Genomic DNA, 14,009 nt, shown 5'->3' with positions numbered 1-14,009 from the left:
AACCATGGTACAAATTGTGAGGCATTTAAATAATTTATTACTAATAAAGAGGTAGATGTCTTCAGGTCCATTTACTCAGAAGTTATTTTGAGTTGATTCAAAGTTATCTCCATAAAATTATTCTATTCTCTTGTGTTATATTTTCAAGATGGAAAAAAGTTCAGAAAGTTTAAAAATTATGGAAATTTGCCACACCTAGGCAATACCCACTGGAGTGTGTGCAGATGAAGTCTACGTAGCAGCCTGAGGCTACCGGCCTAAGAAAATCCTATTTCTAAGGGTGGCTCTTGGGTAATGACTGTGAATGTAGATTTCGGGAGGTTCCCACTGAAACCCAGGATTTTAGTTCTAATCCCACGACTGGTACGAGTGCCTCACTCTGCTTCAACTGCTTGTGGAAACTCTGATTTATGACGAACACGGTTTTCCCTCTGGAAGTCTGGAATTTGAATAGGTGTTCTGCTTAAAGGTGCCCACATGCCTTGAACAGCCTCGCAAATAGAAACCCTGGGCACTGGGTCTCTAGCAAGCATCCCAATAGACAACATTTCACTCACAACATCACAACATGTGCTGGGGGAAACAAAATGGCCTGTGTGGCTCCACTGGGAGAGGTCCCTCGCAGGCTTGTTTCTGGTTTTCTCCATATCTGCTTTGATTTGCTTTGTGTCTGTTCACTGCAATACATCAGAGCCATGCTAAAACAACCCAAAAATAATACATGCTGGTGAGAAAGTAGGGAAAATGGTACCTAATCCACTGTGGGGAATGCGAACCAGTGCAACCATTATGGAAGTCAGTATGGAGTCTCCTCAGAAAGCCGAACATAGATCTACCATATGACCCAGCCATCCCACTCCTGGAAAGTTACCCAAATGAAATGAAATCAGCTTATGAAAGAGTTATTTGTACCCCCATGTTCATTACAGCTCAATTCACAATAGCTAAGATATGGAATCAACCCAGATGTCCGTCAGTTGATGACTGGATGAAGAAAGTATTGTGTATATACACTATGGAATAGTACTCATCCATAAAAAAGAATGAAATCATGTGTTTGGCGTCAAAATAGATGCCACTGGAAACCATTAGGCTTAATGAAATAAGCCAGTCTCAAAAAGACAAATATCACGTGCTTTCTCTTATATGTAACAGTTAATACAGAAGACACAAAAGAGCATAGGAATGAAATGGATCTCTTGGGACATGACTGCTGTTTTTAGCTCTTGTTTATCCTCCTGTGGAACTGTAGTCTTCCTACTTTTTACTTGTTGAATGTGATGGTTAGTGGTGAATTAAGCCTGTGAATATAGAGTGGATTAAAATTACATCTTTGCAAAAACTAATGAAAGAAATAAAGGGGAGGGAGAAAGGGGTATTGGGGATAGAGGGGAGTAAGGGAAGTGTGGTTGTCTTCTTGAACATGTAACTATTAGTGCATGGAATCTGTTCTCTTTATATTAATAAAAAAGAGAAAAGTACTAAACATGTTAAATGCCTTTATCATACATGTGAAAATTAAAAAAAAACTTGCTAACACATTTATTCTTCCAGATAGATCTTGTTAATGACATCCTTAAAAACTTGAGACATTTGATTGGAATTGCATGGAATTGCGTGGATTAGTTTTTTTTTAAAGATTTATTTATTTATTTGAAAGTCAATTACACAGAGAGACAAGAGGCAGAGAGAAAGAGAAAGAACAAAAAGAAGAAAGAGGGAGAGAAAGAGAAAGAGAAAGAGATAGAGAGAGAGAGAGAGAGAGAGAGAGAGAGAGAGGTCTTCCATCCGATAGTTCACTCCCTAATTGGCCACAATGCCTGGAGCTGCACCAATCTGAAGCCAGGAGCCAGGAGCCTCTTCTGGTCTCCCATGCGGGTACCGGGGCCCAAGAAGTTGGGCCATCCTCCACTGCTTTCCCAGGCCATAGCAGAGAGCTGGATTGGAAGAGGAGCAACCAGGACTAGAACCAGCACCCAAATGGGATGCCGGTGCCGCAGGCAGAGGATTAACCCACTGCGCCACAGCGCCCTCCCAAGGGTTTACACATTTAAATTCAGTCTGGACATATACTGAAAAATGTGTTCATGGAGTAAAAGTGTTGGAAAACTGGGGCAGTAAGATGTAGAACTAAAAAGACAATGGACTATGAGTCACTGTGCCTAGATTTTAATTCTGGAACACTCACCATGAAAGTTTGTAACTTAGGGAAAATCAATTTAACTCTTTTATATCTCAGTTTTTTTAGATCTGAGATTGTTGAGTAGATGTCTCTATAGGCATATGGAGTTCTATGATTTTCCCAAAGTAAATTATATTAATGAGAGACTACTTAATTTCTTTCCATTTTGCCTATATTAATTTTTGTGTTCTGATGATAAATACATGCATACTTAATGTAATATTTATAAAGGAAGGAAAAGAGATAAAGTTTTTAACTTATCTCAAGCTATACTCCCAACGGCAACCATTACCAGACTTTTCCTCATTTCTTCACATACTTTTCTTTGCATAGTTGAGAACAGACTGTTTATTTAACATGCAGCCTGGATTTTTTTTGACTCTTGCCTTACTTTATATAAGTGGGAGACCAGAATATACCATCTCACAAAATGGGGCTCTGGTATAAAGATTATTTTGAGCTGAAGGCAATTAACAAGAAACGAACATAAGAAATGCTCTCTGCTTTCCTTCTATTTGCCTAAATAACAGGGTACACATTTAAAAAGGTGTCCCTCCTCTCCTCTCTACCAGGAAGGGTGAAGGTTGATTCCTGGAGAGAACTTTAGACCTTTACCAAGCAGGAGACAGTGCCAGAGGAATCTGCCTAACTAGTTTTACTAACTAGCAGTTCCATCCCATGACTTTCCCACAATTTGCTGACCCAGAGACTCAAGTTCCCTTTCTTTGTCTTACTGTGTTGAGAAGGCTTCATAAGCTGGAGTTGTAGGCCACCTCTTGGAAATTTACTCCTTTTCCCTGGCTCTCTCCCATGTATACATGAAATACATGTTAATAAACATGTATTTTATTTCTCTCTTGTTGATATATCTTTTGTTACAGGAAGTGTCCCCAGCTAAGAACTCAAGAACAGTAACGGGAAAATGATTTTTCCACTCCTACAATATCACAAGATGTTCTCATGTCTTTTGGACCATTTTGTATATCTAATTCTTAAGAGTGCATGGTATTTAATGGCTAGACTCTATGGTAATTTATTTTATCAGTACCTGATTTGGAATGTTTACATTATCTCCAATATATTTATGAACACATTTTAATTTGCATTTCTGATTTTTTTAAGTTAATGGGCTAAAAGTATAATTTCTTGACTATTAAAGGGATGAGATTCAGGAAAATTATTACCCCTGAGAAGTGGTGAAAATGTAAATATAAGTAGATTTGAGAAGCTGCCATTTACATAAATAATCTTGGTTTTCAAATTTTTATTAATATAAAGAGAACCAATTTCATGATTTCCATAGATAAAATTCTAAGAAGATAACTATACATCTCTCCTTCCCTCTCAACCCACCTCCCTCTTTCCTTTTTTTCCTTTAATTTTTGCTATAACATGATTTGAGTTTACTGTTCATTATATTTTTGAAGCTTTCCAGACAAGGTGATTCCATTACATATCTGCTGGTTTTCTCTCCTTTTAAATCCTAAAAAGCAAATTGATCTTTTTATGGCACTCTCTCCAACTTTTAAGTTTCCTGGCATATTTTTCTCTATATGTGGGGAATACGTGTTCACATATTACTGTGAGGTAAGGTGCAAAGATGATGTTCTCTGAGCCCTCACACACTGAAGTGTCACCCACATAAATGCTAATCTGGTGGTCACAGAAATTTGGCTTTAAATATCCTACCCTCGTAACTGTAGACTTTGCTGCATCATTTTGTCATCTCATAGGACAAGTTCAAGACTAGCATGAGGTTTTCTCTTATAAACATTATGCCTTTTCAGCCCAAATGTTTACTGCAGTTACACAGACTTTTCCCCCACTTTTTACAAACTGAGATTTGTCTCGCTGTGGTTCTCTATATGTATCTTTTTTCATAGCCCCTCATGATCTTCCTTAAAGACTCAAAATCATCTTCCTAAGGAAATTTTCTTCTACTACTGTTTCTGCTCAATCTGTTGTGATTTAATAGTCAAAAGCACTGACCATGTGTTTTTCCTGTGTGTGCTGTCTGTTCCTCGCTTTCCATCCCCATCCTCCTTGTGCTTTGCTCTCCATCTGTGCGTTCTAGGGTGATTCTTATAGCATTGATTCCAGCTCTGCCGCGCTTAGCGTGGCCCATCCTGCCTTTGAAACCTGGCTTTTGTTTTCTGTGATTGCACTTTCTAGAGTTTATTTTAAATGTCTCCTTGAGTGCTGCAGACATAATGGTCCCACCAAGATGCCGATGTTCTAATCCCTGGAACTCATGACTGTCTTACCTTACATGATATAAATGAATGTCAGGTGTGATTAAGTTTAGGATCTCAGTGTGGGAAACTTATCCTGGACTGTGGAGGTGGGCCTAGTGAATCACAGTGGTCCTTATAAATGGAGGCAAGAAAGGTGAAGTGCGAAGAAGACAATTCCATAACAGAAGCAGAGATGGAAGCCATCAGCCGTGAGCCCAAGAAGGCTGGCAGCCTCTGCAAGCTCAGAGGTAAGGAATTGGATTTGCAGTGGAGCCCCTGAGGAAGCAGTCTTGCTGACAACTTGATTCTATTTCTTAAGATATACTCTGGACTTCCCACCTCCATAACAGTCAGAATCTGTCTGTAATGTTTTGAGCCACTCAATTTGTGGTAATTTATTATAGCAGAGATAGAAACTCAAGTGTATTAGTTTCCTAAGTTTTTATTTTTGCCAGTTTCAAAGAACCCTCTTATCATCATTTCTCATCTTAGCTCTTTTACTTCATATATCTTGTGCTTTCTAGTGTTTTATTGAAGCTTCAAGCAGATGAGTTATAAATACTTTATGCCTTTTTAGTAGGTACATGTGGACAGGATGCTTTCTTTTTCCCGTAAGTGTTATCTTCTTCAGGTTTCTTTTTTTTTTTTTTAACTTGAGCTATATATTTTCAAGTTAAAATTTCCATGATTTATCCATGAGCAGTTCTTGCAGTTCTGGCATTTGCCCATCTATAGTTAATTTGGTTACTCAGCTGGTTGCTGTTGGACTCCTTGTCCCTGCTTTGTATTCAGAGCTGACCAGCACTGAATCAAGTTTTTGATACCCTGTGGACTTTACTAAGTTATGGATTTGCTGATCTTTCTTCCTTGACTTTCTTTGCAGTATGCAATTTATTTAGATACTTTCAGTAGTGTTCACTCTTTTTGTTAGATAAACATACAAATCTATTCCCAGCCCCTCATGTTACACTTCCATGACCATTCCAGGCCTACTCCTTTAGTTGCTAACTATATATCCCCACAGTTACATTTTTGGGAATTATTTCCATGGAATAAGTATAAGAAAAATGATATATTAGGTGGGAAGTGAGCCAACCTTATAAAGTAGCTTAGTGAACCAATTTCCTTTTGTCTAGTGGGTCTGAGCCCTGGTTTACATGGTAGTGCTAAGATGGGAACCAAGGACTGGAGACTTTGCCCCTTCCCTATCTCCATCCCAATTTCCTGAGCAGGTAGACCTCTTGGACTTCAGGACTTCACTAGAGTTTGGTTACAGAAATTCCTCTTGGTTTCTGGCATATAGTTGTGTTGGAGTCTAGGTTTTTACTGTTTTTGAAGCTTGGTAGTAATAATTGTTATTTCTCAGTCATTTTAACAGGATCACAAGAATAGCAAATCCAAAGTTGTTAACTTTTGTGTTAGCAATACCCTAGGTTTTTTTTTCCTCCCCCTTTTATTTTTCAGCCTAGATAGACACATGCTACTGTTGTCAATAGATCTTTAGACACACATTGGTTTTCTAGCTCACTTAATCTTAAATAACCTCAGTTGACTGTTGCCTGAGGAGGGTCATGCATTTCACATCTATGGCTTTTGATCTCTGATTTTCAGTTTGGCAAGCTAAGGGGGTAGTTTTCAGATGGTGTTCAACAGCATCTTAGGGCTTCACGCCATTGTGTCTTCTTAAAGACCACTCAGCGTGAAACCAAATGTGTGAAGCCCTGAGCTTTGGACATTATTTTGGCCATAGCATCTCAGTTTCTCTTGTAAATGTTTAATTTTGAAATAATTTTAAATTTACCAGAGGAGTTCCAAAGATACTTCAAGTATTTCCCACATACTCCACCAAGTTTGTCTCATTGATAAAAATTGCAAAAATGATGTTACATTCAGGAAAACTAAAATATTAACTTACTCTTAACTATTACACTAAAATACTGTTAACCAACTTAACAGACTATTTGGGCTCCACTGGCTGATTGCCATGGACGTGCTGTTTTGAACAGAGTAGTTTTTGTTTCACCCACTTGGCTCCTCAGGGAAGTTTCACTTGGACCAAGAGCTGACAGCCACTTCTCTCATTAGGCTTCCTACAACCTTCCCTTTCTCAACTCAGTCACTGCTACTTGGTCTTGGAGGAAAAGCATAATGGCAGCCTCTCTTCCTATCGTCTCAAAGTGCTTCCCCACCCAGTATTTACCAAATTCTCCATTATCCTTGTGATGTCAGATGGAGACACTGAGGCACAGAGGTGGAGTAACTTGGAGGTGACAGACAAATGAATCAGGCCTCATGACGGTCAGCTGACATTCTTAGTCCCTCTATAAGGCATCTAGGTGAGTAAAACATACCTGAGAGAGAAAAACTGATCAGTCTCCTACTTCCTTGCCCTTGGACAGTCTCATCAGCGCCAATGCTCTTAAAAATCTGTAAGAAGAAGGGAAATTGAAGGAAAACAAGCATTGAAATAGATACATTCCAACGCAAGCACACTTAATCACCACTATTTCTGCAGCTAAAGGCAATGAAGATGGAGTGTTGGGATTTCATGGGACAACGGTTGATTAAAACAAGCTTCTAGGAACTTAATGTCTTTCCCAGTTACAGAAGATTTGCTAATGGGAGTGAGAAATACTTTTCAGAGAAATTATAATCAACAAATACAATTACAGTAATAAGATAGGCCTTTTGTAACTACTTATGCAAACAACACCATTTCACATTCAGATTTGCAGAAAGTGTTCATCAAAGGTCAATAGATGTTTACTGTTGTAATTATAATATGTTTCTGTTTAGCAAAGTACATTGTTAAACTGATGTGTATTTATGTATTGTCATTATTTAGGGATTTCCAGGCAATAATTTATTAGGGAGGAGCCAGAGCATGGCATTTAGAATCTACTCTACGATCTTAGTTAATTGCTTCCTCAGAAATTTCAAAATATGACTGTTACCCACAATCTGGTAAGGAGTTGTAAACCAGGCTGCTTAAATTTATTTTCCATAATTGCTCAAAATATATTAATAAGTTAATAAAAATAGAGTCTCAGCTTCCATTCTCTTCCAGAAAGATTTTATTCAGAAATGATTATTTAAAATTGTTTATTTATTTATTTGAAAGCAAAAGAAGAGAGACAGAGAACAGACACAGACACAGATAGACAGAGATTTGGTTCTCTTTCCAAATGCGTGCAACAGCCAGGGCTGAAGCAAACAGAAACCAGCAGGCTGGAACTCGATCCCGGCCTCCCATGAGGGTGGTAGGGACCATTACTTGAGCCATCACCTGCTGCCTCCCCAGGTGCACATCAGCAGGGAGCGGAAATGGAAAGTGGAACTGGGACTCAAACCCAGGGACTCCAATACGGGATGTGGGCATCCCAAATGGTGACCAATTGCTGCACTGAACACTTGCCCCAGAAATGATTTTGAGTATCTACTTGAAGGCCAAATAACTCCTTATAGTTGCCTTTACATGTGTTGTATGTTTCCAGAAAATAATTTTAAAAGTGAATGTTAGGCAAATACACAGTGTTCAATTTTTAAAAGATTATATTAGTATTAAAGAAGAAAGATTAGAAAACTCAATAATGCCTTGCTCAAGGTTTCTCTGTGTAGATTGTCTTAGTTTATTACCTTTCTTTCATCTCTCAGTATTTTTTTTTTTTTTTTTTTTGGACAGGCAGAATAGACAGTGAGAGAGAGAAAAGAGACAGAGAGAAAAGTCTTCCTTTACTGTTGGTTCACCCTCCAATGGCCGCTGCGGCCAGTGCACTGCACTGATCTGAAGCCAGGAGCCAGGTGCTTCTCCTGGTCTCCCATGCGGGTGCAGGGCCTAAGGACTTGGGCCATCCTCCACTGCACTCCTGGGCCATAGCAGAGAGCTGGAATGGAAGAGGGGCAACCGGGACAGAATCCGGCGCCCCGACCAGGACTAGAACCCGGTGTGCTGGCGCCGCAGGTGGAGAATTAGCCTATTGAGTCGCGGCACTGGTAATCTCTCAGTATTCTTAATGTAGTAAGAGTTGTGACTGGATGTTCTTTCAGCCTGCCAGGACTAATGACAGCACATGTGGGGCTCACAGCTTCAGGGAGGTCCAAAGAAATTATTAGACCACATCCTTATGTTAAAGCAGTTTGGTGATGAGCCTGTGAGCTTGGCTGCAGCTTGTGGGCAAATCTTGGGATGTTTTCCCTAGAACCCAAGCACGAGGGCATCTCAGGGCTACTGAGCTACTCAGCAGTGGGAGCCAACGTGGGGGACACATGGATTTGGGCTTGTCATCAAGCGAGATAAGAGATGCTCTTTCTCTTTAACAGGTGTCTGTCTCCTAGAGCCTCATCTGATAATTAAGAACCAGAGTAAGACATGGCCAGGGCTGGTGAGGCAGAATGCTGGCTTCTCCAAGGCTTTAACCCCTTTACATGGGAGGGCCCACTCCTTCCTGCCTTGTATTTGCTCTCCTCACTCACTGGCTGACATGGAGAGATGAAGCTCAACAAACAGCTCAGACTCCATTTCAGGTTGCACCACTATTATTCTTTTTTTTTTAATTTTTTTAAAATTTTTTTATTTATAGTTTTTTTAATTTTTTTCTTCTTTTTCCCCTGACCACTATTATTCTATTCTATTCTATTCTATTCTATTCTATTCTATTCTATTCTATTCTATTCTATTTGAAAGACAGAGTTACAGAGAGAGGTAGAGACAGAGAGGCCTTCCATCCACTGGTTCACTCCTCAGATGGCCACCACGACTGGAGCTATGCCAATCTGAAGCCAGGAACCAGAAGCTTCTTCCAGGTCTCCTGCAAGGGTGCAGGAGCCCAAGGACTTGGGCCATCTTGTACTGCTCTCCCAGGCCACAGCAGAGAGCTGGATCCGAAGAGGAGCAGCCAGGACTACATCTGGCGCCCTATGGGATGCCAGTGCTTCAGGCCAGGGCTTTAATCCATTGTACCACAGTGCCAGCCCCTGCACCACTCTTGACTCTGAAAGTGCCCGGTCTTCAATGGCTTGATCAGGGCTTAAAAATTCATTAACAATGAGGACTTTTCAACTTCTTCAATCCTCTGCCTGGTGCCAGCATTGTGGTACATCAGGTTAGTGATGCTGATGCCAGTATCTCATATTGGAGCACCAGTTCCAGTCTCAGCTGCTCTGCTTCCTATACAGCTCCCTGCTAATGCTCCTGGAAACACATCAGGAAATGGCCCAAGTACTACTTACTTGGGAAAGCAGTGCTTGGGAATGGAGTGCTTGGCTTCTGGCTTTGACCTGACCCCAATCCTGGTGGTTGCAGCCATTTGGGGAGTGAACCAGTGGAGGGGAGAGCTCTTTCTCGCTCACTCTGTCTTTCAAATAAATAATTTTACAAAACCAACCTGGGAAACAGTCATGGGAGACTTCAGCAGGGTGACTACATGCCTCTCCACAGTGCTGTACTTGCACAAGTACAATCAACTGTTAAAGTCTCTGGTTCCTGATTCTAGTGCAAACACATCCACATCTACTTTGTTGCCTTAAAATACAAGTTTCTAGAAGAAACAACAAAAACTAATTTTACTAGACCTTGACAAAATTACATCTAGAGTGTGTCCATTCCAAATGATATATAAAAGGTTTAGGAGGGGTTGGCACTGTGGCATACTAGGTTAAACTTCCCCACTGTGAAAACAGCACACCATATGGGCACTGGTTCATATCCTGGCTGCTCCTCTTCCAATCCAACTTTCTACTTATGGCCTGGGGAAGCAGTAGAAGATGACCCAAATGCTTGGGCTCCTGCACCCACGTGGGAGACTTGGAAGAAGCTCCTGGCTACTGGCTTCAGATCAGCCCAGCTTTGGCCATTGCAGCCATTTAGGGAGTGAACCAGTGGATGGAAGACCTTTCTATTTCTCCCTCTGTCTATAACTCTCTCAAATAAATAAATAAATAAATCTTTAAAAATGGTATAGGAATTAACTGCCTATCTCACGGTAGGCTAAAATGAACTTAAATATGCAATGACAACAAAGGAGAGTGCATTTATTTCTTTTTTATAAGAAACAGATCTATTTTTAACAAAATCCTCTGTTGGCTGTTCAGGGAATTTGCAAAGAAGGCTTTCCATCTTTACTACAACAACAACAACAACAAAACATCCGTGGGAGAGGGTGCTGTGGCACAGCAGGTCAGGACATCCATATCCCGTACTGGAGTGCCAACTTGCATCCCAGCTACTCTGCTTCCAACCTAGCTGCCTGCTAATCTGCACCTTGTGGGGCAGCAGAAGATGGCTCAAATGCTGGGGTCCCTGACACCCATGTGGAAGACTGAATGGAGTTGTGGACTCCTGGCTTTGGCCTGATCAAGCCATGGCTGTTATAGATATTTGGGGAGTGAACCAGCAGATGGAATATTATCTATCTATCTGTCTATCAATCATCTCTCTGCATCTGCCCATGTGCGTATGTCTTTGCCTTTTAAGTAGATAAAAATAAAAAAATATAAAAACAGGTTTATGACAAAACTAAGTATATTTTTTCAGAATCTGCTAAGACCAGTGGGGAGACACACATCATTTTAACTCCATGCAATTCTGCCTACATTCTTAGCTTTTTACTAATGCCATTTATGGAGTCATTTAAGCACCAGCCTGATGATGTGAAAATGAAGGCAGCAGTGGCCACAACAGAGAGTTTCCAGAGTCTTGGGAAGAAACATTTTCCCAGTCTTGGGAAGATTTGATAGCCTGACTTCTAGGTTGGGATGAGTGGCAGCAGCATGTCTGAGGTTAAGAAATCTGCTGATCTCACAGACATACACTATAGGGTTTGCTGCCTGTGAAAATAACATGAAGATCCAGCCAGAATAGCTTCACCTTGCAACAAGCTGAGGCTGCCAGGCACATCCGGGAGACCGCTGCTCTTCTTCCGGCTGACACTGTCCCTCATGCCCCGTTCGTATTTTAGCCACTCTGGTCCCTGTGGCCCTCTGAGATGCCATTCCAGCAGTTTCTCTGTATGTTTTGCATACAAACATTTCTACAACCAAGCCTACTAGGCAAATGGTTTAACAGATTCTAAACCAAACCTATTGGTGGTGTGCAAAAGATTCTGTAGATACTGGGAGTAGAATTAAATTGGGCTTGGGGGGGCAATAAATTTTCTTGTATCTTTCCTATTCTCCTGTTAATTTTCTCTTTAGATGTGCTTTTTGAAGATTAGAAGCACAAGATTGCAACACTGATGTACATCTGCACTGCTGCAGTTCAGCACACAGTGAAGATCAACTCCTTCCCCTTGGTAGGAAACTTGTGTTTCAACAGTGCAAAGACTTGCAGCGCAGTGGACAGGGCTCCCTCAGCCTCTGCTCTCTACTTTGGTATTCAAATTCTACCTTCTTCTGCACAGCATCACTGCAGGAAAGATGAGGCAGTTTGCTAAAAATACACATTAGCATCTAATCACACCGGCAGGCATATATGCGTGCTGACCTACTTCTTCACCTTCCAGCCTCCCAGGACTGCTCAGATGGGAGTCCTTCATTTCCAGAGTTAGGTAGGTGTGCCCAGGAGTAACTGCCTGCTCGGGAGTGTCAATTTTACTCAGTTCTGGGCAAATCTCCTTTTATGTTAAAACCAAACACAAACAAATATATAAATTGTATATAAGATGTGAATGCATTTTAAAGGGAACAGAGATTTCAGAAGTGGGTGCTTACCTCAGGTGCTAAGATGCCCAGATCCTACATCTAAGTGCGTAGGTTTGATTCCTGGCTCTGTCTCCTGATTCTAGCTTCCTGCTAATGCAGACCCTGGGAGGCAACGGTGATGGCTCCAGTAATTGAGTTCTTGCCATGCACAGGGGAGACCTGGATTGCATTTATGGCTCCTGGCTGTGGTTACAGCTCAGCCCTACTGCAGTCCCAGTCAATACATTTTGAGAGTGAATCAATGGACAGCATCTCTTTCCCTTTCTTTCTCCTGCTCCCACTCTCACTCTCACTCCTGCTCCCTCTCAGCCTCTCAAATAAACACAAAAACACTACTAAAATGGACATTTCAAAGAACTCTCTGAGCTACGTCTTCAAGCAAAACCTGGTCCAGCTTTTGCTTCCTTCAAGTGAAAACTAGAGGTGCTCCTGATATTGCTCATGAGATTTGCAATAGGACTGTGGCCACTTGCCCTCACTGTGGATGTGATAGTACCATTTCCATGCAAATAATCCCAGGGTTTTTTCCCTTAAAGATGCTGTCATAGAGTGGGGATGTGGTGCAGTAGGTTCAACTGCCACTTAGGATGCCCACATCCCACATGGAAGTGCCTGGGGCCAAGTTTTGCCTCAACTTCTAGTCCTACTTCAGAGTAATGTGCCTGGGAGGCAGCAGATGTTGACCTAAGTGCTTGTGCTCTTGCTATCCCCATGAGAGACCTGATGGAGTTCCAGGCTCCTGGTCTCAGCCTGGCCTAGGGCCAGCTGTTGTAGGCATTTGCAAAGTGAACCAGCAGAGAGAAGATCTCACTTTCTCTCTCTCTCCCCACCCCCTCCTTCTCTGCCTCTCTCCTCTGTGTCACTCTGCCTTCCAAATAAATAAAACTTTAAAGTTGTAGAAAAATAAAGTGAAAAGATATTTATTTATTTATTTTTGACAGGCAGAGTTAGACAGTGAGAGAGACAGAGAGAAAAGTCTTCCTTCTGTTGGTTCACCCCCTAAATGGCCGAAGGTGCTTCCTCCTGGTCTTTCATGCGGGTGCAGAGCCCAAGCACTTGGGCCATCCTCCACTGCCTTCCCGGACCACAGCAGAGAGCTGGACTGGAAGAGGAGCAACCGGGACAGAATCCAGCACCCCGTCCAGGACTAGAACCCGGGGTGCTGGCGCCAGAGGCGGAGGATTAGCCAAGTGAGCCGCGGTGCCAGCCTAGAATTATTTTTAAAAATGCTGGTGAAGCTTATGTTTATTTATGGAGCAATTAAATCAATAATGATTTGTTGGAAAGACAGCATATTCATGTCTTCAGTGAGCCTGTGTCTATTCACCTGGTATAGATTACTCTATTCTTTCTATAAATTCAAGTCTTCACGACTGATAATGGAATCTAAAATTCAGATGCCAAGTAGCATTAGATAAGTAACAGCATTCCCAAGCTGTGGTGAATTGCTAGCCAAAAGCAGAGAATCATCACTTCACATTAGATCAGAAGTCAGTGATTTCCCTGAAGTTCAGGACTTTCTGCCTCCAAGATAAAGTCTATCAAATAATATGGTATAACTTGACACCACCTTTTTAAAAGATGTATTTATGTATTTGAAAATCAGAATTACAGAGATGGAGAAAGACAGCTGAAAGAGAGAGAGAGAGAGAGAGAGAGAGAGAGAGAGAGAGAGAATATCTTCCATCCACTGGTTCACTTCCCAAATTGCTGCAATGGCCAGGGCTGACCCAGGTGCAAGCCATGAGCCAGAAGCTTCACCAGGGTCTCCCACGTGAGTGTAGGGGCTCGAGCATTTGGGCCATCTTCTGCTTTCTCAGGCCCATTAGAAGTGAGCTGGGGCTGGCGCCGCAGCTCACTTGGCTAATCCTCTGCCTGCGGCGCCAGCACCCTGG

At 41.6% G+C, this 14,009-nt stretch overlaps 1 protein-coding gene across 7 annotated transcripts in view; it reads right to left on the bottom strand.

The window, feature by feature from the left end:
- Positions 1 to 14,009, bottom strand: part of HECW1 (HECT, C2 and WW domain containing E3 ubiquitin protein ligase 1) — a 408,266-nt gene that overhangs the window by 132,327 nt on the left and 261,930 nt on the right. For all 7 annotated transcript variants that reach the window (XM_051852912.3, XM_089315664.1, XM_051852913.3 and 4 more), the window contains one exon: positions 6,768 to 6,843. In XM_051852912.3, the coding sequence (XP_051708872.2) occupies positions 6,768 to 6,843 (76 nt within the window). The remainder of the gene's footprint in view (positions 1 to 6,767; positions 6,844 to 14,009) is intronic.

Source organism: Oryctolagus cuniculus, chromosome 16 (genome assembly GCF_051225735.1).
Source record: "Oryctolagus cuniculus isolate XC-2025 breed Fujian yellow rabbit chromosome 16, ASM5122573v1, whole genome shotgun sequence".
NCBI lineage: Eukaryota > Metazoa > Chordata > Mammalia > Lagomorpha > Leporidae > Oryctolagus > Oryctolagus cuniculus.
This window is presented reverse-complemented; position numbering and strand designations above follow the sequence as displayed.